Here is a 22,422-nt window from a genome sequence, read left to right as displayed (position 1 = left end):
CAATATTTGAACATTATGTTAGAATAAACTTCAGTGCCGATGATTAGTTGATCAAATCCAATTGATGAGCAGTATCTGGCTACAACTTACATTTTTAATTCCAATGGAAGCAGTAAGGGTATACTTTGTTTTTAACAGTACTACCTCATCATCTGTTTTTCAGATGACTGTACATATTATGAAACCCAGAGGAAATAAAGGTGATGCAGCTATGACAATTTGACCTTAAAGCACACTCCTCCTTCTCAGGCCATCCATCCGGACTCCACCCAATAGAGATAGAGGGAGCAGCAGGGGGTGGAAGAACACCATTTGATCCTTGCTTCAGAGATCATGGGCCTACACATCATCTATATCCTGTTTGGGAAAGCAGCCTTTTGAAACCCATCTCATAGCTCCCAGTGGCATCATCAAAGACACATATGAGACAAGAACATGCAACAAGAAGAGTCCGGAAACCGGTGACTTTTTTATGACCAGAAATTCGGCATTTGTAATTAAGATTTTCAAGAACAAAGCTTTAGAGAGGATGAAAAGGCATATTTTAAATAAATATCTGCAGACACATGCACACACATGCTCACACACACATACAAAGTAAATAAAGAAGAGAGGTTCTCAGCCCTCACAAATCTGATGTCAACCCACACACGGATTAAATGATCAAACATATATTGGGGATTTTCTTTTTGGGAGTAACAGGTCAAAAACCAGATGATGCATGGTTTTAGCCCACGATTATATAGTTACATCATGTGTGTTGCAATGTAAGTGACATGAGACAACACGCACACAAACGCACAGAGAGAAGAATCACAGAGAAGATATCTGTTCGAGTTAATAGTCTGAGCAAGTGATTATAAAATAAGAAATGTATTCACCCCAGAAAGGGAAGATAAAAGGCTTTTGAAAGAAGTAAGTGACAAATATGATTACAACCAGAAAACAACTTCTATTGAATCTGAATGACCCAGTTTAGAAACAAGAAACATACACACGGTACTAATATTTATAGGCAACAGAAAAACTGACCAAGGAAAGCAATGAAGTAACCGAATATTCAAATCTGATCTTGTTTTCTTTTCACGTTTCAATAAAATTCGCAGAAGGATGCAGTTGTGTATAGCTGTCTGAGGATGTGTTAATGTGTGATGCACAATGTTAATAACAACATGATGGAAAACTGCTGAGATTTATCTACATGGATACATTGCGGAATGTACATATATATATGTATATATGTATATATATATATATATATATATATAGTGTTTAATGTTAATTAGAGCAACAAAATCATTTTGAATGCTTTAACTGCTTCACAATTAAAACTGGTTTGAAGGAATGTTTAAACTGGAGATTTGTGGCAGTGCAGTGTAATAAAAAGTTTTGTGACCAAGAAGAAAAAAAAAATTGTCAAGGTTGTCGAGACACATAATGTGGGCCGTTCATCATTCACTGAGCGAAGGGAGGCGGTTCCCTCAGGAAGCAATTAGCTGTGTTGGACCAGTTGCTAATAAAACACTTGGGTTACAAGCTACCCACAGCCCAGCCAGACCGGGGGACCCACGGTATTTTGTGTGACTGTATGTGTGCGTCGTGGCCTATCAGGTAGATGGAGAAAGCCACAGTAGCAATCGGTCAGAAGAAGCTGCTGTTAAAGTGTCATCACAACACAGCCACAGAAATCTATCATAGGAAACACTCATAAGGAGGAATTATAGATTAGCGATACACTGTGATACAATGCTGTCATGAAATAGCGATTCAGCAGTGCTCAATCCAATTCAAGACAGTCATCGATCAACGAACTAGTACTGGGTTGGACCCTCTTTTGACTTAAGAACTGCCTTAAATACTTAATGCCTTAATAAAAGATTTTGGCCCATATTGACGTAATAGCATCAAGTAGTTGGGTGGTTTTCCCATCTACAGATCCATGATGTGAATCTCTCACTGCATTCCAAAGGTTCGATATTGGATCAACATCGGGTGGCTTTGGAGGCCATTTAAGCACATTAAATTTATGGTTATGATCAAAAAGCCTTTTGAAATGATTTATGTGACGTGGCATGCTATCCTATTGGAAGCAGTGAACAGAAGATGGGTAGATGGTGGTCATAAAGGGATGGACATGCTTAGCAACAATACGCAGGTAGGCTGTGGTGTTTAATTGATGCACAATTGGATGAAAAATGTACCAAAAAATATCCCCTGGAACATTATACCACAACCAGCAGCACGGAAACATTGATACATGCTTTCCTGTTTATGCCAAATACTGATCCCAACATCTGGATGTTGCAGCAGAGATTCATGAGAATGTTTTTTTTTTTTTACCAAGGAAACACACTTTAACCTCGCACGGTATGATCCAAGCAGATCATACCATTTCCCCATGAATAAAAAAAAAGCGACAGACTCTTAACCGCCACCTTTATTGAATGAATGAATGATTGAATGAACAAACTGAATTTTATTTAGGGGTCTTGCAATCATGTGGCCTTTCCCTAAAACAGGCTTCACAAAAGAACGATTATCAGGTTTGATTCCAGATATAGCCCAATTTTTAACTGAATTTTAAGAAAAAATGCAAAAAAACAAAAACAAAAAAAGGAATTATTGTGCGTTTCTAGCCAGTGAATTTATGTGGATGTTAGAAGATGAGCGCTTTGAGATAAGGTCTTGATTCTATAGTTAGAAAATCTGATAGATTTTTAGGGTTAAAGCCAACAGTAGTAGAATGTTTATTCATGCAGTCAGTTTCTAACCATAATACTCTTCTTTGTTACTAAAGTTTCAACAAGTTTTCTCACTAACTAAAACTTAAGACAGTAAGCTGTATTTAAGGAAAATTTAGGTCAAAGTTGGTAGAGGAAGCCAGATAACCATGTTCCCATGATGAGAAGCCTTTGCCCATAACAGGAAGTCTGCAGTGTCCAGAATTAAGAAGCCACCAGCCACTAAGAGGCTCCCAAAAACCACCACTTGCCATATGCCCAGTGCAGCATTATATTATGTTTCAGCTCAGCCCTGCAAAAGCTCAGACACTAGACACAACAAACAAGCCCATTTAGGAAACAAAACTCAAGAAGCGCCACTTCAGCCTTGTCCCTTGGGTGAAGGACAGGGTCAAAAGACACAGAGGGAAAGGCGTGAAAGGCAAAAAGTGAAAAAAGGAGGAGGTGGTGGCTATAAATGGAAGCACGCTGATGACGGCAGGCACTCCTTTTCACGCCTAGTCCACTCTTCAGTAGAGATCTATTGAAATGACCGGTTACTGACGATTCACTTGGGACATAAAACTCCATAAAGCTCGAACTAAAATCACATTATTTGGATTTTAAGTCAAATGTTAAACATTGCTTCACCATCACACCCACGGTGGCTTAGTGTACATCATGTCTAATACACAATTACATGGTATTTGTGATATTTTTATGCTTATTTTTCTTTTTACCACCTCCATTACACTTCCCACTTTAAAAGAAAGTTGTGTAACGGTGGCTAAGACACTTATTGGTCTCTAATGGTGTCATGGGGAATTCATTTAAACTGTGACTTTAGTTTATTTTGAAGCACTAAAAACACCAGAGATGGCCTTTGCTTCTTTGCTTGTTAGAAAGTTGGTTTCTCAGTTTTCTTCCAACAAAGAAAGCTGCAAAAAGAGACCTTTAGTATTCTAAGATTTTGTATTACAGGCTGCAGTAATTGGGCTGCTTCAGCGGTTACAGTTATTTAAGGAAAATGAACAATGTGGAAGGTATAAAGAGATTAGTTCAATGAAATCGAGGGTTTGAATTTTCAAAGAATGTCATGGTGGTCACTTCGAATCATTACTGACAAACATGAAGCGGCTGAATGTGCCGACCAAATGCAATTAGTTACACCAGACACACGCAAACACAAATGACTTTACAAAATTCAATCTGAGTCTGCCTGGCCAAATTCGACGTAATATAAATTTGGAGTCTTCCTGGAACTGAAAACAAATCAGAAAACATATACAACTGAAAAAGACTGGTGTTCACGAGTTTTGTAACTGAGGTAGGCTCCTCACATCCACATCTGATTTTAATAGGAGAAGTTTTTTTTCTGTTTGGAAAAAATTGACATACTAATGCCGCTGAACTCCAGGAAAAATGTCTATTTGTTTTCAGTTGTTTAGATTGCAGCAGTGCCGCCGTCTTTCATTTGTTACCTGTTTCCTGAGATATGCACAAATTGAATTATTTCTGAGGTTATTCCCACAACAAAGCGCGGATGAGTCTGCATCTCTCATTTGTCATGTGAAGCAATTCGTTGTGGGAAAACATGTACGTTTTATTGCACATGGAAACCGAGGTGTGTCTGCGGAGCAGATTTTCACATGCTGTGTGGTCCTGCCTCAAGAGGTGAGAAGAAGAAGAACCTCACCCTTCGTCAACAGAACTGGAGAGCGTATTCTCTGTAATCTCTATGGAGCGCTGATTTGCTTTTCCCAGAGAATGACTCAACATACGGTGGAAGAGGGAGAAAGAAAGAGGCCAGAGAAACCTTCTCCACTCTTTCGGACCTGAGGGAGCCAATGGCAACCCAGCTAATCCCAAGAAGGCGGGTTTCACAGCAGAGATGAGTGAGCAAATATGAATCAGGTTGTAATCATCCTACTAATAGTCAGATGAGTTAAGAGGGAAAACAGAGAAATGTTCTGATGTCTGAAAAAGATAGAAAAGTGTTGGAAAGGGGAAGCTCCAAGGAGCAGTGGGAACAGTGAGAAGGCGTGGGAATCACAAGGGAAATTCTCTGTCATTATTGTACTTAAAACATTTTTTAAAAAATAATAAAAATGATTAAATTCAGGCATGCCTGAGGCCGGAAGATGACTCTGACCGAAGGCTCTCCCTAGCTACAGCCTACAGAAATTATTGAAGCCTTCCTCTCTGACAGGTGCAACATCATGCTCACATAGTCTGGGTGACGAACTCCTGCTGAGCCAAAACAGAACATAGTTACAAGTTCATCTCTAAGCAAAGAGAAACCAGGCTATAGACAGTCATACAGATTAGTTTAAACAGAGGCAATCAGTTCAAGTGACAGCCATAGGCAGATGTTAAAGACTAGATGTTGCTGTCCTTTTCATTCCATATTTTACTTTGGTAAATTAGCATTGATATGAAAGCCCAGTACATCTTCCACAAATTGTAGTCTTTGGTTTAACCACAGCCAGTGGCATTTCCCCCAGAGGAATCACACACAGCCAATATAAATTACCAAGTTAAAAATTAAACCATTCAAATGAAACATATATTAGACAGACCGCATAATGTTTCCCGAGTTCTACGAAAACTAAAGAGCTTGCTGCTTCACCTTTTTCTCCAATTTAAATGATCTGTAATTGCTTTCAGTCTCAGCGTTGGTTTTTACAGTTGTAAGCACTTAAGGAAAATTATATTCTTGGCACCTGAATTTCAGCAAGGCACGGACAATGCTTCCCAGGTCTGCACCAGCCTGATTGAAAAAACACCAGCAGCTAGCAGCACACTGTGGCACTCTCAGGGTTTGGCAGGCAACGCCATGCAGCAAATGCAGAGAAACAGTAAGAATCATTAAAAAGGGGAGGGGAAAAAAATCCAGACACGCTGTCTGTCTGCTTTCCGATATGCATTCTCAACATAAAGTACAAGAAGGCAGCAGTAACCCAGAGGTGGGCGTAAAATAGGATGTTTACAGTTTAAAAATGAAAGTGTGGAAAAGAATCAGAATTGCAACCGAAAGGAAAAACAAGTACTGACAAGCAGACGATGAGCACAAAAGACATTTAAAAAAATCCCAGTCAATAACTGCCCACTAAATTTAAACTAATATAGTTCAAATTTATAGTCAACAAGTTGCTCTGCGTGCAGTGATCTTGCCTGTGACGCCTTTAAAGTGAGTTTTTCTACAGAGAAAACATTTCTGGGAGCACACTTGGCTGAGTTAATGACAGTACATGCTCCACTTGCTCAAAATTGCACTGAACAGTCAGTTAGACATTTATCACCCTAAATACTTAAATACCCCATCTTAAATAATGTCTCTGTTTAACATGTGAGGCTAGGCGGCTCTGTACTGAAACTGTACAGTGATGCAAATTTTTTTGTTTTGCATCTTATTTTGCATTCAAAACTTTCCAGTTTGCTATGACTGCTGGAGAATGCACGTGTACGGTAATGCGGCCCAGAAAAGAGAGAGTGACAGCTTTGAATAAGCAAATAAGTTCAGTTTACCTCTGTGCATTTTCCATATTGCCAAAGCTTTTTTTTTAATGCAAAGTGGCCCACTTGGAGCGATGCCTATCGCTGCCCACATTACTGTGGCTGGTGAAAAATAGGGAAATGAATGGTGCAAATATGACAGTTAGCTAGCACTGGTGTGGATAATTTACTTCCTTCTTCTGCTGGAGTTCAGTTTAGTTGTTTGCATGTTTTCTTTTTCTCATTTCAGACTATCAGTTCATAGAAATGTCAAAAAGAACTAGGTAATCATTTCACAGTAAGATTATAACATTACGAACAAGGCTGCACACTTTCTATTTGTTGTCGCTCCAAAATACACACAGAAAATGAAATTTTCTATTGTTTGTGCTTTGGTCTAAACACAAAATCCTTGTGGACCCCATCCCCCGGTTCCTAACCTAAACTCCCCAGCTGTGTCCCAGGGAGGTGAAACCCAAACCAGAGTGCAGAGAACTCTCTCTACTCCTCAACCTCTCAACACATCCTCAGCACAACCCTTTGAAAATAAACCACACCGGCAAGCCCCCGTCTCAAAACTCTCGCCTCATATGTGAGCACACATGCCCCACACTCCACTGGGAGCTCTTTGGAGACTTCCCCACTGCTATTCCAGGAAGCAGATGTGAGAATGACGGCAATCAGGCCCGATGCTTCACTAGGAAATGTGGGGACCATTACACTTATAGCAAAGATATGGAAAAGACGTAGGAGCTGGCTCATCCTCTGCTGCTGCCTAGAGTTGGTTAACATTAGACAGCGCTAAGCTAAACGCATCTGATTAGTGCCACATCAACAGCATATGGCTTCATTTTGTCAAACTCCAGAAACGTGGGTTGGACACAGATTGCATGGCTTAAACAAATTTAATATGACAAATGAATTGATGTAAATGAAGGTAAATGACAGCGATGGGAGAGTAATTGGCCACAAGAAAGAAAAAAAAAGGAAAACCACTCAAAGAATAACTTCCACACACCCACGACTGAGCACAGAGTTGATGAAATATTTAGTGATTTGATATAAACCAGTGACACACTCTTGCAGCTTCCCACACTCTAAAACATGTGTAGAGATGGAACTCCAGATGGCTGAGAGTCTGCATTTTCAGAGATCCACCTTCTAATGGCGATCACTCTCCCACACAAACTGTTATCTGAGCAAGAAAGAAACCCACAATGACCCAGAATGTGTTGTTTCTTCGATATCACATGAACCGGGGTGACATATTAGAAAAAAGAATAACAACCTGAAGCACTGTACGAACAGCGGGACCCGCGTTTTCCTCGCTGGCGCAAGAGGCAGCGAGAGGCCTGCGGGGTGCTTGTGACAGAATTGTGATGGATATCATGTCACTGAACTCAATCGTACCCACAGATAAAGCTACGTGAATGGTGGACGATAACTGACCCATAAAAAAATGAAGTCATTTAGACATAATAGAGGGAAAGAAATACGGATCTATTGGTGACATATTGCCAGCTTATGTTTATTTTGTTTTTGTTTTGAGAAGTGGACGAATTAGCTGAAGGAAATTTTAAAGTTGCTGGTTTTTACTTAAGCAAAAACGTGGCAAATATGGTGAGGGACAGCCAAGAATACTAAGTGTGCGGGACAGTGGCCTCTTTCAGAGTAAAGCCTAGTGTATGAAATGACATTCAAGCATTTTCAGGGAGGGACAGAAGAACTTATTATCAATGTGGCTGAATTATTGCACACATGAAGGGGGGCTGGGCGCTCCAAGGCAATGGGGAGGGAGCCACGTGCGTCAAAACTCTCATTAAGTATACAGAAAGACTTCAGTAAGAGAAACATAAAGCTGAAGAATAGTTCACAAAGCCCACAGCTTTCGGTGCAGCACAACTGCTTTGCATCCTATTAGCATATTTCTTTTATGATTATCAAAAAGCTTGCTTATGGGACATGACGGGAGAGAGGACACATATGCAAAGTTAATACAAAAATTCATCCATAATTTGGTGGGTGTTTCTATAAAGTATAAAGTACAGAATTTGGATCTGGAGCTGATTAAGGGTGTAGAAGGAGATGATAAAGGAAAGTGGAAACATCATCAACATTTGGATTTTTCAAGTTCAGCAGTACAAAAAAAAGAAGAAGAAAAAGTAAAAAGTAAATTTTGTTCTTTTTATGTCACCTTGGTCCAGCATTGTGTCCCCTGCAGTCAGGTTGGCGGTGAGACATCTGATCCACTTCAACGGGAGCGAGAACGCTCGCCTGCATGACTTCCTCTTCTCTCTTTCATTCCTTTCCTCTCTCCATCTCCTGCCGCCTCTTTTTGAGCTGCACAAAGCCGGATGAGGGTCATCTTACCAATGTCCCCATTGTGATGCAGAAATCCAACATTTTGGCAGCATCCTGACCTGTTAACATCTTAGCTTCACAAAGCTGACAGGATCTTCCTCTGCTTTCTACAGCACGTGGACTGCCCGTGTCATTGCTGCTGTTAATTAAATCATAAGGTGCGACCTAGAATTAGCATAAGATCTTAGTACGCAGCACTAAGTGTGTGTGCGGGAATAATTTGTGTAGCTTTCAAACTTTCTGCCAAAATTCTCCCACTACATGAATGATTCTTGTTAAACACACTTGTTTGAGTGGGCAGTATTTCCACAGAGGTAGTCCTTTGACATGTGCATATTGCTGTGTTGCTGTTTTGTGGGTGTTGCTGTGTTTTTATTTTGACATGTTATAATGTTTGTGTGTGATGGGCTGGGATGGGGGTGCTCTGAGGATGTGTGTGCATGTGTTGCTGTGTGTTTGTGTGTGCGAGAGTGCCTGTGTGGGGGAGGGAGGCACAGCTCTGCAGCCTGATATTCTGGGAACAGCAGGGTGGCGTTGTTGACCCACCTGCTCCCTTCTCTCTTCAGCTGGATCTAGTCGGATTTCAGCAGCTGCATCCCCTCACAAAGCACCTCTTTGTAATCTTCCCAAGGCGCACAAATACAACTGCAACCAGGAGAGGCGAGAGGAAGGAGGAGGGAAGATGGACAGTGGAGACAGAAAGAGGGAAGAGGCAGTAACTGCTGTGCTCGGTGTGTACCAGTGTCACCGGGGCATCATCCTATATCTATAAGTGAAGGGTCAAGTACTAAAAAAACAACAACCTCATATCCACATAAATGATATGACTGTACACTCTCACCTGTGCAGAAGCACGTATGCAAAAGCAGACTGCACGATGGTTTGGTGAATATTATTATAAGGTGTATGCAAAGCATCTTTGCAAATGAATGTCTATAAAAAAAAAGAAAAAGAAAAAAAGAAGATGGCAACAAACTGCATCCCAAATAGAAAGTGACAAGAGCTCAGAAGTGTGGCCCATTTGTTTCCCATTAGCAAAATTTCTTCCTGGCACTCTCACTTGTAATAGATCTCATGCGTCTGAAATATGCCATGTCACATGCATGTCATCAAAAAAAAAAAAAAGAAAAGAAAAGAAAGAAAGAAAGAAAGAAAGAGAAGAAACCCGGTCTTTTCCACCTTCTCAATCACAAACACAGTATAGTTTAAGCCCCTAGCCCCCTAAAATTTGCATCTCAAAATCATAGACCGCGTTCCCCCCTCCTGTCTCCAGCCAACTGGTCCCTGAAGTCCGAACCCAGACTTACTGGTAGCAGAGGAAGAGAGACGTCATTAGGAGATTAACTACAGCAGCAATACTTTACAGCCGTCATAAATATATGTACCTGAGTTTGAAGCTATAAAGGCACCAATGGAGCTAAAATTGGGCCTTCATTCGGGAGGGGGGGGGGGGGGGGGGGGTTATTGGCTGTTTTTAAATTTGGCCCCAATTTATCCACAAGCATGGAGTTATTTGTGGCTACAAAAACTGTTCTGAGCTGCACATTTATCACCACAAACATATTCAAACAAACGGTACACACATATAGTATTTAAATATTTTTAAAACTTTCATCAAACAAGTCAGAGAATTGAGCTGTTTTACTCTTAGATTTAAAGTGTTATAAGTGTGCCAAATTATAATGAGAAATTCCCAAAAGTAAAACTGGCCTTCAAAGTAAAAATGCAGTCATCAATCAGGCTAACCAGCTACGGGTCTTTATATATTATATATCCACAAGAGGAAGTTAATTTTTGCACATCACCATAAGGGCCCTGTAGTTGGGTAGATTTATACTCTGCATTAAATGCAGCCAAAGCTGTCTCGGGGTGGTCATTAGCAGGCAAAAGTGGTAAAGTAAAAGTATATCCTCTTAATTTTGCTAAAATAGACAGATAACTAGTAAAAAGTTTAACTGAAAACATTTGTCTTAAAAATCATACTGTTATTTGGATCAAAACATTTAGAAATCATTATCTTTGAAGGCAAAAGTGACTGAACCGACAGGCAAAGAGCACTGAAACACACAAACACAGAGGTAATCCAAGGTGAGTGTGTTGAGTGGAATCAAATGTTGGTGATTTGACCATCTTCAGCTAATATGTAATTTCATCTCCACACTGATAACCCTCAGAGCTGAACAGAGTCACCAGTGAGTTGAGGGTAAACACTCACCAAAAGTGATACTGTGGCCTGAAGTGATCTGAGCCATACAAAACTCTTAAAATTATTAGGGAGGCAAAACACATATAACTTTTTAGATAAAAGCAAATAGTCATATTTAGAAAAAATAACTAAAGGCGGAGCATGAAATATTTAAAAAGGGAAAAAGTTCAGAGAAAGTGAAATTCTTCTGGGAATGAAAACATCAGACTTAATCACCATCTGAAAATCCCTATCCTTCCTGCTACACAAATATTCCTACTGACTCTTCTGTCCCAAAATACACCTCTGCACCTATTCAGAGTGAACAGGAAGTGACCTTGATGACCTTGGTTTCCCACGCTGTCTTATGAAGGTGGACACCACCAGCACCTGACCAGAGCACACATACGTACAAACCCAGTAAGCTCAACAGAACAACAGCTTTATCTTAACTGTACGTCACATCCATGTTTAACTTTAAGTTTGCTGTGAGAGTGAGTCTAAATATTACACATGACTTCATTTCACTTTGTTGCTTTGCATGTCTGCAACAGGCAGGCAAACAGTTAGAAATAGTGAAGTGGTAACCAGGAAATACCCTGCAACCTATAACCAGTGGAAACGGTTAGCAATTGCTTCCTTCTTTCCTTGCCTGAGGCGAGTGATGTCTGTGTAACCGTCAGTAGGGAAGCTATATGGTGCGACCTGTCACACAAGGTAAATGAGCAAAAAACCCAAAACAAAACAAAATAACAAACATACAAAGAAAAAACTAGCAACAAAAAGGAGGCGCTCTTTCACAGATGGGCAGGATTCCTTTTTCTGTTGGCTAACGCTGTGCCGTTTGTAGTGACTTCACAGTATAGTGCTTTACATATTCACCTAACAAGTGAAAGCTTCCCAGTTTGTTCCCTTGAGGAGATCCAAATCATTTGTAGGTTGCATGCAGTGTAAAAAAAAAGCCCGCTGCCAATCAAACAGGCGGCATTACCTGTTGTGGCAAGCTCTTGTGAATAAGGGAGCACCTGAACTTAGTTTTTGGCTCTCTGCTGTGTGTGGCTAATTTATGATCTGTATATGCTGGTGGTTTACTTGCTACAACACTGATCCCCTGATCCATTCAGACAAATCTGAATGACTAATTAAAGTTACAAAGGGTAAAATATCATCTCTAGATGTCAGTAGATTGCAGACTGCAACCAAGTGAGTTCTTAGCCCTGAGCAATTCAAGTGGATAAGACTAGCTACGGGGGCTGCTGTGGAACAAAGATGTTTTAGTCAGCTGACAGAGATCAAAAACATTAACTTTAGACATTAATCAATAAATTTAGATGCCACAGCAAGCCTGTTCCTACTACATGCTTGTACACACTATATTTTAGCATATTTGAATAAAATCATCACCTAGCAATAAATCAGGATAGAATATATATCAACTAAATACTTTTGCAGTATTTTATATTTTAACCCCTAAGGGAACCTTAAAAACTCTGGCCACCATCATCTGTAGTGAGTGTACCCAGACAGCGACTCCTGACCGGATCCGCCCCAGAGTCTTTTGCTATCTGGGCAGGCCGTCAGTCCACTGTTCACTTCAGCCGTCGATACGCCGGGTGAGATGTGTCCAAATCTAATTACTCTGGACGAGGCTGAAAGTAAAGTCCAACTGAAGTTCGTGAAAGGAGTTTTGCAATTTCTCTGACATGAGCCCTGTGGGGACAGCAAATGCTGTAGCACCAATCAGTTTTCACTTGCACATTAAATGAATCCACATCAAGCCTTGGGAATACCCTCAGGGCTGTAACATCACATACTATAAAGCTCATCAAGATGATCACAACACACTACTTCTTCATGCGGTTAGCAGCAGGTGTGCTTATGCGCTTTTTAAAAAAAAAAGTTTTTGCAAAATCAGGTTGCAGACAGGCTGGAGACACGCAGACTAACTGCTGCTCATAAACACTGAAAGTCTTGGCTGGTGCACTAAAAGCCTAATTGGAGAATATGATCCACTTCACCAATAATCATTTTAATAGCTTATAAATTATGCTGTAATATATGAATTGTACACAAGAGATTTAGGTTTCACTCTGGTTAGTGTGTGTGCACTGTGCTGCACACTGGCTTTGTGCACTTGCATGCGTGCAAAAAGCAGCGCAGTCTTGTGCTCGTAAAAGGGACATAAAAATCAAGAGTGAAAATGTCTTTTTTATTCTTGTTTTAATTATCTGTAAATAAAAACAATGCACCGCAGTTATCATAGCACTATAAGGCAAAGGCCCCACAGCCAGACAACTCCTTTAAATAGACTTAGTATTGTAGAACAGGCTCTCATTTCCCGTAAAGTCAAGGGGTGGGCTTTCTGTTCTTTCGCCGCCTCTGAGTCCTGTTCTTAATGTCTACATGTCCCGCACCATCTAATTCTCAAGCAAATTAGGGAGATGATTTATGAGAATCAAGGATCAAAAAAGTAGACAATGTGGAAAACTGAGCACACCACAAGTTTTACTCAGAACATATGCCCTGAAGATGTCAAGGAAGAAAGAAAGAAAGAGTTATGGGGGTATAGATCACAAAGTGTAAAAAAAGGAACCCACATACCGCCTCACTCCTCCTGGGAAAATACTGGGAAAAGATATGTGAAATATTGTCCGATCTGAGCATCTAAGCAGTTAGGCTGTCATTTCAAGAAGAAAATAATGTGGAATGGACATTTCTACTGTGCATGCGTAAGATTGAATTAAAGTTTGCTGACCTGTTCTCCTGGAATCGACCTAGAGCTTCACCTTTACCCAATATTAAGAAACTATTATGCTGACAGTCACTTTTCTGTACTTCACAAGCGTGCACATGAATCGAGTCACACAACCAGGATACCTACTAACTTTTAGATCAAAGATTTCCAAAAAGGCCTACGAATGACAAAAGACTGAGTAACTGTCTTAAAATAATTCTTCCCAACAGGCTACTGCAACCACTTCCAAAACCTCCCCGTTCATAATCCCTAATTCATATGAACATATACAACTATCACAAGCAAAACCACTGCCTCACTAAGCAGTTATGTGTCAGGGAGAAAACACAGCAAATAATCTGGAAACACTTGAGCTCTTTTTATGCTCCTGACATTAAAATGTGAGAGTGGCCGAGGGCCAAACACACCCAAAGATGTTTTGGACTAATTGTTTCCTTCAGTTTCAAACACTCCCCCTTACATCTCTTCAAAACTCCTTTCTGTGCAACCCCTCACCTCCACCTTTCTGCATCTACTAATAGGTTTAAATAAAACCTGCAATTGGTCCAGTAAACCCCTCATTATGGTGTTTTAATAGAATGAATTTAGGATAGTGTGAGGTCAGAGGTCAATGGGAGGTCCTAACGCGCAGCAGCTGTCATGGGGGTTGGACTGTGATTGGAACCAGTGGAGTCAAGCATCCCCGGGTCTTCGACCTTGCTAAGTAGACAACCTGGAAAATACATTTGGCCGCAGACCAAAATGGAAAACATCCACCATCACGTGGTTTCAGAGGGGGTGTGATGAGTAGCAATGAACCTGAAACAGGAGTGCGTACATCCGTCACTGAGAGTTTGCTTTACTGTGTGTAAACCTAACTAAAAAATCTGAATCTTGTTGCTTAAAGATGTAAAAATGTATGTATCCTTTAACTTCCCCAGACATGTTAAATGTTAGATTTCATAACTTAATAAATAATATCTAAAACCTGCATCTTAGCCTTCCATTAGCATTTGCTACAACTGTAAATTCTGCCCTAAATAACCTATTTGAGTGTGAAACCAAAGAAAAGTGGTCTGGTTGATGCGGTGCAGGGGTGAAATATGGTTTGTTAGTAGCCCAGGAGCTTGCTCCACATGTGGTTATGGAGTGGTTGGGATTGACTGGGTGAGATGGAGGGCATGCCAGTCTCCACAGTTCACCAAGTTTACACTGACTCAAAGTGCAATCAAGGAGATTATTAGACAAAATGAAGGCCTGCTGTTCTGGGTTAGGTTTAGGATGCTGTGGTGGCTGCAAAGAGAGCTTGTCCTCATGTAGGAAATTGTAAAGAAGTTGTTTTAAGATTCCAGTGTTGCAGGAATTATACGTCATGCACAAAAAACGTGGTTTTAAATGTTTTATATATGGTATTTATGGACCTGATGACCCGATGAACTTCAGAATCATGTCAATACTGTGACAATTTATGCCAATTTAACTGCTCAGCATTATAACTTGGCTTGAACGAAGAAATGTGCCTAACTGTATTAAAACACAGAAGCAGAGACCAAAGGAAGCAAGATTCCTGTGGGTGACTGTGTAATTTAATTTTGTATGCACATTAGAAGCCAGAAAGTATAATTTACATGTGGAGTAGAAGTGACTGAGGCCCAGGAGAAATTGGCCAACATGCTCTGCAAAAGTCTGAAAATCTTTACCCGGGTCTTTACTTTGAGATGAAGCTCACAAAAATAGGAAAATTAAAACCTTCCTTCATTCTTTAGGACACTTAAGGTTCATGCGCGGTTGCCTCTCCTCTGTTGTTTCTTCCTTTTCTAATCAAGAGCCCAAAGCCCACAAACTCTGACCAGAGTTTTTCCCCACAATACAGGCAGACATTAAGAGGGAAGGCTGGAGTCTGTTTAAGTCTGTCTCCTCCTTTCTGTCTCTTGCTGTCTACCCCAAAAACGAATACGATCCCAGAGCTAAGTGGGAAGTGACGGCAGCTGCCACTCATGTTGGACTCGTGCTGATTTACACTCACTGTCATACCTGCGAGCAGATGATTGAAGAGTCATGTCAGGGTGAGTTGCTTGGAATTTATTTTTCTTCTGCCTTTTCATTAAATGCTAAAGTGAGTTTTAATATGTTTAGCGTCACACTTACGTCAACATGGAGCTATTAAAATGGTATTACAACACAATGCATCCCTTAATTTTCCCCAGAAATAAAAACCCAAATAAAGTACTTTTGGAACTACATCACACTTATTGAAATCTACTTGCTTGTTTGTTTGTCTTTCTGCAGGATACCTCAGCCCGGGCAAATGAATTTCCATGAAATTTGGTGGGAAGGTGGGATTTGAGCCAGGAACAGTTGATTCAGTTTCAAAGGTGAATTAGAGGAAGGATTTTCCAGCATTATATGTGACCCAGATGAGATTGGATTGGAAATCCAGAGGAGATGTTCAAATAGTCAAAAAGTGATGAGAATTAAACCTCATGAGACTTGACAAGATGTTACTGATAATTGTGCCAGTGGATCTTTCTAATAAGCTGTCAACAATAACAGCAACTTTATACCAGGGCGAGCAACTGGCGAATAACTAAAATTACTATGAAGAAATAAAATTGAATCTATGCACGCCAAAAATAGCTGTGCATATTTAATACTTTTCTGTGTGTGTTACAAGAGAAAGAGGCCACAGCCACTCTCATCTGACAGCTAGATGCTGTCCTGTCTGTCTGAATTCATGCACACATGCACACACACGCACGCACACACACACACACACACACACACACACACACACACACACACACACACACACACACACACACACACACACACACACACACACACACGCACACAAACACTGAACTTGATCCAGCTGTGTTTTCAAAGCAGCTGCTGGAAAGTAAGACAGCTCAAGCCAGAGCAAGACAGTTTAACTATATCAACTGTGAATTACATTTTCAAGGAAAACAGGCTTATTTTGTGTTGCATGGACCATGCAGTCATTGTCCTTCAAACACAATACACTGAACACTAAAGGTTAATACAAAGTCACAATAAAAAGCCATTGCTAATAATAAAAGAACAAACAATAAAAACCCCTTACCTTTCCATGCAAGCCATCACCTTTCACACTGAAAAACAGCGTCTGTACAACCAAGCCAGAGTTTCTATTATTTCCACATTACAAGCTCTCCTCTTCCCTCAGCCACCTGCAGTGTGCATTGAGCAAAGCAAACTGCCGTCCAGCACAAACATACCTTGTCTTTTCATGGGGAGGCCAGTGATAAAAATCATCCCACTATATATGAACAAAGACACCTTTAACAAAGGCTGTGATTCAATCTACACTCTTATCTTCTCTGCTCTCAGTATCTTCTGTGTCGTAAAAAGCATGCTTCACTGGAGATGAGAAGTGAATTATGGATCAAAAACAAACAGAACACGTTAACTTCCGTCTCTAAAGTTGGAGCATTTGTCAAAGTTGCAGCTGGGCTGCAGTTTATTATCAAATTTATTAACCTTTGTTTTTGGTGTGTTCTGGGATGAGACTTGGGCTTCACAGCCACGATGATTTGTTTAGATTCAAATTTAGTTCTTCCTATAAGTTCGTGTGGAGACGAGTGATTTAAATAAAAAGATCTGAAAGGCTTAGTAGGCTATGTGTATTGATCTTGCTAAAAATATTGTTGCATGAGTTTTAGAAGAGCACATGTATTATGCTAAAAGAAAGAGAAACCCATCAGTTGAATCTTGTGGAGGGTGTCACCCTATTGCTGTGAATTTGACTGGAGAGTCTGTCAGACCTGATGTGATATGCCAAGTAAGATTTTTTTTTTTTTGAGCTATTCCATGCTTCAAAACATTTTTGAGCGCCTCATACTATTGTTTTTGTCAGATTAAGTTCTCTTTTTACTCTGTGCATGCAACATCTTTTGATGATCCGATCTGAATAAATATGATAGACATATAAATATTATTTATTTTTATGTTATCTCGGTAAATAATAACAAAATATAACTCTGTATCATAAAGTATACAATCAATAATGTGTCAGGTTATTTTGACATTAACACAATGAAGATGCCTTTCATATTAAGTTCAGAAATAATTGTAGAAATGCGCAATTTGTGAAATATCTGCTGGTCACACCTCGTGAATAAATTAACAAAAACAGGACCGTGCCACCGATTAAAAAGTCATTATCATAATGAAGCCCACATAGATCCTGAACCAATGAGGAGAAAGTAGCGATTTGTTCCAGCCAACCAGATGCCGAAGGTGGAGTGACGCTTTTAAAACTCCAACTCAAGTTGCTCTAACATCCAGCACTTCAGCTCACAGTGAGAACCACAAGTTTCACGACAGCACCCCCCTCCACGACAGCCCAGGACAACAAGGCAAACAAACAGGAAAGCGGGGGAAAAACAACAGGCTCGCACTGACTGAAACTGTTAAAGGAATTTACTTTGGCGCAACGCGCGCAAAAGCGCACTGGCCAATTTGGTGAAGGCTTGAACTTCAGTGGCAACATCTGAATTTTTATTTCCAAAGGACTGAACAAATAATGTTAAAAATGACGGAGGAGCATGACAAGTGTGTCGGTGACCAGCCATGCAGTCCATCGGGTACAAACAGTTCCATGTCCCAGGACGAGTCCGACTCCGATGCTCCGTCCTCGCCGACAGGCTCCGATGGTCAAGGATCCCTGCTCGCCGGTATGGGCAAGAAACTGGACTCCGAAGATGATGAAAGGTTCCCTGCGTGTATACGAGATGCCGTCTCTCAGGTCCTAAAGGGGTACGACTGGTCCTTGGTGCCAATGCCCGTGAGAGGGAACGGATCCCTGAAGAGTAAACCTCACGTCAAGAGACCCATGAATGCGTTCATGGTCTGGGCGCAAGCGGCCCGCAGAAAGCTCGCGGATCAGTATCCACACCTGCACAACGCAGAACTAAGCAAGACCCTGGGGAAACTTTGGCGGTGAGAAAAAAATATTGATTTTAAATAAAATTATATATATTTATGTATGTAGATTGGGGTGTAGAGAAATTCACGAACATTTTATGTAAGTGTAAAGTAACATAAATGATTTGAAAATAAATAGATTTTTTGAACAAACCAAGACAGAAAACACCTTTTAATGTATGTTTTTCTCGACATTTTATGTGAAACAAAAGCGCTAAAGTAACTTTGAATTTAATTTGTTTACTTCAGCTAAATAATTTTCTCTATTTTATTTATTTATTTTTCTACCTTAGCTTGCTTTCAGAGAGTGAAAAGAGGCCATTCGTAGATGAAGCAGAGAGGCTTCGGGTTCAGCACAAGAAAGATCATCCAGACTACAAGTACCAGCCTCGGAGACGGAAGAATGTGAAACCAGGCCAGAGCGACTCAGATTCTGGAGCAGAACTGGCTCATCACATGTACAAAGCTGAACCAGGGATGGGAGGACTGGGAGGAATGAGTGACGGACACCACCATCCTGACCATGCAGGTATGTACTTTGTGGTTAATTTGTTTAATTCTTGAGATAATTTTGTGTTTGAAGTGACGAACCTTCGTTTCTGATTTACATCTTCTTTTTTTTTAGGGCAGCCCCATGGTCCACCTACACCACCCACTACTCCTAAAACAGACCTCCACCATGGGGTGAAGCAGGATTTGAAACATGAAGGCCGTCGACTTGTTGACAGCAGCAGGCAAAACATTGACTTCAGCAACGTAGACATCTCTGAGCTCAGCACTGATGTCATCAGCAATATGGAGACCTTTGACGTTCACGAGTTTGACCAGTACCTCCCGCTCAATGGCCACGCCTCAGGCTCCTCAGACCACAGCCAGGCTCCACTGCCTGGCAGCGCTTACACTTCCTCATACAGCCATACAAGCAGCAACGGGTCAACGTGGAGCCGAAAAAGCTCCATGTCCTCCTCCTCTCCCTCCACCGGTGAGGTGGGCCAGCACCGTCTCCATATTAAAACAGAGCAACTGAGCCCCAGCCACTACAACGAGCACTCTCATGGCTCGCCCTCACACTCTGATTACGGCTCCTACAGTAGCCAGGCTTGTGTCACATCAGCCACATCAGCTGCCTCGGCCGCTTCCTCTTTCTCCAGCTCCCAGTGTGACTATACTGACCTTCAGAGCTCCAACTATTACAACCCTTACTCTAGCTATCCTTCTAGCCTTTATCAGTATCCCTACTTCCATTCATCCAGGCGGCCCTACAGCAGCCCAATCCTCAACAGTCTGTCCATGGCTCCTCCTCACAGCCCCAACGCATCCAGCTGGGACCAGCCGGTCTACACCACACTGTCTCGACCTTAAGAGTACAGAAACAGCCCGTTCGCACCGGAGACTCATTCAGATCGATGCACTACTAACGAAGGAAGTAAGGAGGAGACGGAGTAGTGTGCGTAGGGGCTAGTAGGCGAAATGTGACCATTTGAACCTGAGACAGACAAGAGAAAAAAGTGCCTGCTGATTTTATACAGAGTTCTATTGTTGCGACGAAAACACACTTGTACAGACTTTATACACAAAGAGAAATTGTGTTGTTGGTGAGCCAGACTCCTCCATGAGGACATAGCGCCTACGCCTACATCCTGTACACCCTTCTTTGCAGTTAAAGATTGCATGTGTGCGCACACTTGAGGTAAAGAAAAGGCCTGACGCTGAATTGTGCAGGACTGAAATGGTTTGGCCAAACTCTGTGAATGTACACATGACCTATAATGTGCATTTTCAGTAACACTTACCTTAACGGCCAGAGCCATGTCGCCGCACACTGTTTGCATCAGTGGATCAGTCTTAAATAACTGGCTCCTATGAATCTAGTGTCATTTTGGCATAAAAGTCTTATATCTATTTATGTTCATGCATTATTTGGTTTTGTTCTTAAGTAGATGAACACATATAATGTGGGTTTGGTTATTTAGAGTACTGTTTGGCTTTCAATGAAAACTAGGTAAATAAGGTGGTACAAGTGCCGTGTTTGATATTATTCAGTTAAAGACCAATTTTTCCAGAAACATCTCCATTCCAAGTTGCACACAAACAGACGGGACCAACAGACTTGCACAGGACAGAACAGGTGTCTGAAATCTATGCTTGGCAAATTGCGATTAGTCATGATCTAGGGTTAAAGGAAATGGGGTAAAATAACACCACACACTCTGAGTGACATGTCAGCTGGATCTCGTGTATATGTCGATGGACAACGCAAGACTACATCTACGTACATGCATCCGCGCTGGTGTGTCAGGGAGATAATGTGGTGTCAAACATGCACATGCATGCGCGAGCCATTTCCTTGGGAAAAAGTTGCATATATAACCCGTGACACAAATGATACGTTTTTTTTTTTGTTTGTTTTTTTAAATTGAAATTCATCTTTGAACTTTTTCTCAAATAAGAGAATTTAGAGTTTAAAAATGAAATTAAGTGTGCGAGTATTTGCCAGTTTATCATCAACCATTAAGTGCCAACTCACTGCTGCAGTCGCATAAAACATTTTTGTGCCTTCTAATGCTTATTGTCAGTATTTTTATATGACAAGGAATTATTAACAAACTTCGGGCAGCACACAATCGGTAATCAACACCAGAGACTCCAACAGTTACCTTGCTTCTGGCTATGTCCTTAATTTGATATCATTCCTTACAGCCTTGGTTTGTAATGTTGTGTGACATGCTGTATGTGAAACGTACAGAGAATCATGCTTTTGTCCGCAGAACTGTGTTTTGTATCATTATGATGTATCAGTTTTTGAGAGAGGCTGTGAAAAGAATTGTTGTTCTATTAACTAGAGTTTCACTCGCACATGCACAGCTAACTCATGCGCTGACATTTTTTTTTTAATAAAAAACTTTTTGTTGATACTTGTATTCGTCCTTCCTTTTTGGATTCACATATGGTTTCCGATGTTTTTGTTCTTAACAAAAAAACAAAACCGAAAAAAAAAGAAAAAAAGAATTAACTGAACAGAAGCACGCCGTGTTGTTGGGTTTGCTTTTTCGCTGAACACCAGCTGTTAGACTCCTTGTCTAACATCTGTACTGTTTGCTATAGCTGTAGTGAGACTTTTATAGAGTCATTATTTTCCCTGTGATCCCTTCACAGTAAATCTAATTGGATTGTGCTCAAATCATGCGCTGAAATGTGTTTACATAAATAACAAAAATAATATTTTGCTTTAAGAACTCATGAGCCTTTCTTCTGAAATTTATACGTAATGGATAATGTTATATGTAAAAACAAAAACCAAAAAAAGCATCTTATTATAATTACTGCTGCCACTTTCAGAACCTTTGGACCACACCGGAGATTTTTCCAGCGTTTCATATGTGCCTGTAGTCATATATATCAGAATAGCTATCCTCGTAAATATATAGATATGTATGTTTTTTCCATTAAACCATAAATGAGAGGAATGGGGAGAGATCCTATCTCCGTTGGTCCAGTGGGTAGAATGCTTAAGTTGGCCCTGGCATGCATGCCAAGCAGCCGTCCCTAACCAGCCCAGGGAGAAGCCAAGTGCCAGGGCCGCGCTGCTGAATTTTAATGATTCATTATGCTGTGGAGGGGCCCCATTGTGTCCCTTTATCCGGACAGCTAGAAAGGAATTAATTGGACAGAAAATGGAAGGGCAAGGGGAACTGACAAGCCATTAAGAGGGTCCTGAATGGACGATTAGATGCACATGGTGGAGGACCCCTCCCCTCCCCGTCGCTGTCTCATATCACAGTGCTTCACAAACAAAAAACAACAAGAACAACAACCACAATGACCAGCAGACCAAACTGCAGAAATAATATCAGCGCACATAATCTGTAGATAATAAAAGAAGATAATACCACAGCAGATGGGGTGTGGGTGGCTCAAGAACGACTTGTTGTTTTTCTTCCCTGAAACTCTTTTTTTTTTTC

General features: G+C 40.8%; 1 protein-coding gene across 1 annotated transcript; it reads left to right on the top strand.

Annotated features, from left to right (window-relative positions):
• The first annotated feature begins 17,818 nt into the window (after window positions 1-17,818).
• LOC116325199 (transcription factor Sox-8) lies at window positions 17,819-21,375 on the top strand. The gene is made up of 3 exons (XM_031746026.2): window positions 17,819-18,475; window positions 18,754-18,989; window positions 19,086-21,375. The coding sequence occupies exons 1-3, from the start codon at window positions 18,060-18,062 to the stop codon at window positions 19,820-19,822; spliced, it is 1,389 nt and encodes a 462-aa protein (XP_031601886.1). The 5' UTR covers window positions 17,819-18,059; the 3' UTR covers window positions 19,823-21,375.
• The last annotated feature ends 1,047 nt before the right edge of the window (window positions 21,376-22,422 follow it).

Source organism: Oreochromis aureus, linkage group 4, assembly GCF_013358895.1.
Source record: "Oreochromis aureus strain Israel breed Guangdong linkage group 4, ZZ_aureus, whole genome shotgun sequence".
Classification (NCBI taxonomy): Eukaryota; Metazoa; Chordata; class Actinopteri; order Cichliformes; family Cichlidae; genus Oreochromis; species Oreochromis aureus.
The sequence above is the reverse complement of the archived record's forward strand: the minus strand, read 5'-3'. Positions and strand labels throughout refer to the sequence as shown.

What these genes read in the sequence shown, in the direction of transcription:
- LOC116325199 (XM_031746026.2), top strand. Translation starts at nt 18,060, where the DNA reads ATGTTAAAAATGACGGAGGAGCATGACAAGTGTGTCGGTGACCAGCCA. An exon ending in ACCCTGGGGAAACTTTGGCG is followed by an intron (nt 18,476 to 18,753) that starts GTGAGAAAAAAA and finishes TTTCTACCTTAG; the next exon opens with CTTGCTTTCAGAGAGTGAAA. An exon ending in CCACCATCCTGACCATGCAG is followed by an intron (nt 18,990 to 19,085) that starts GTATGTACTTTG and finishes CTTTTTTTTTAG; the next exon opens with GGCAGCCCCATGGTCCACCT.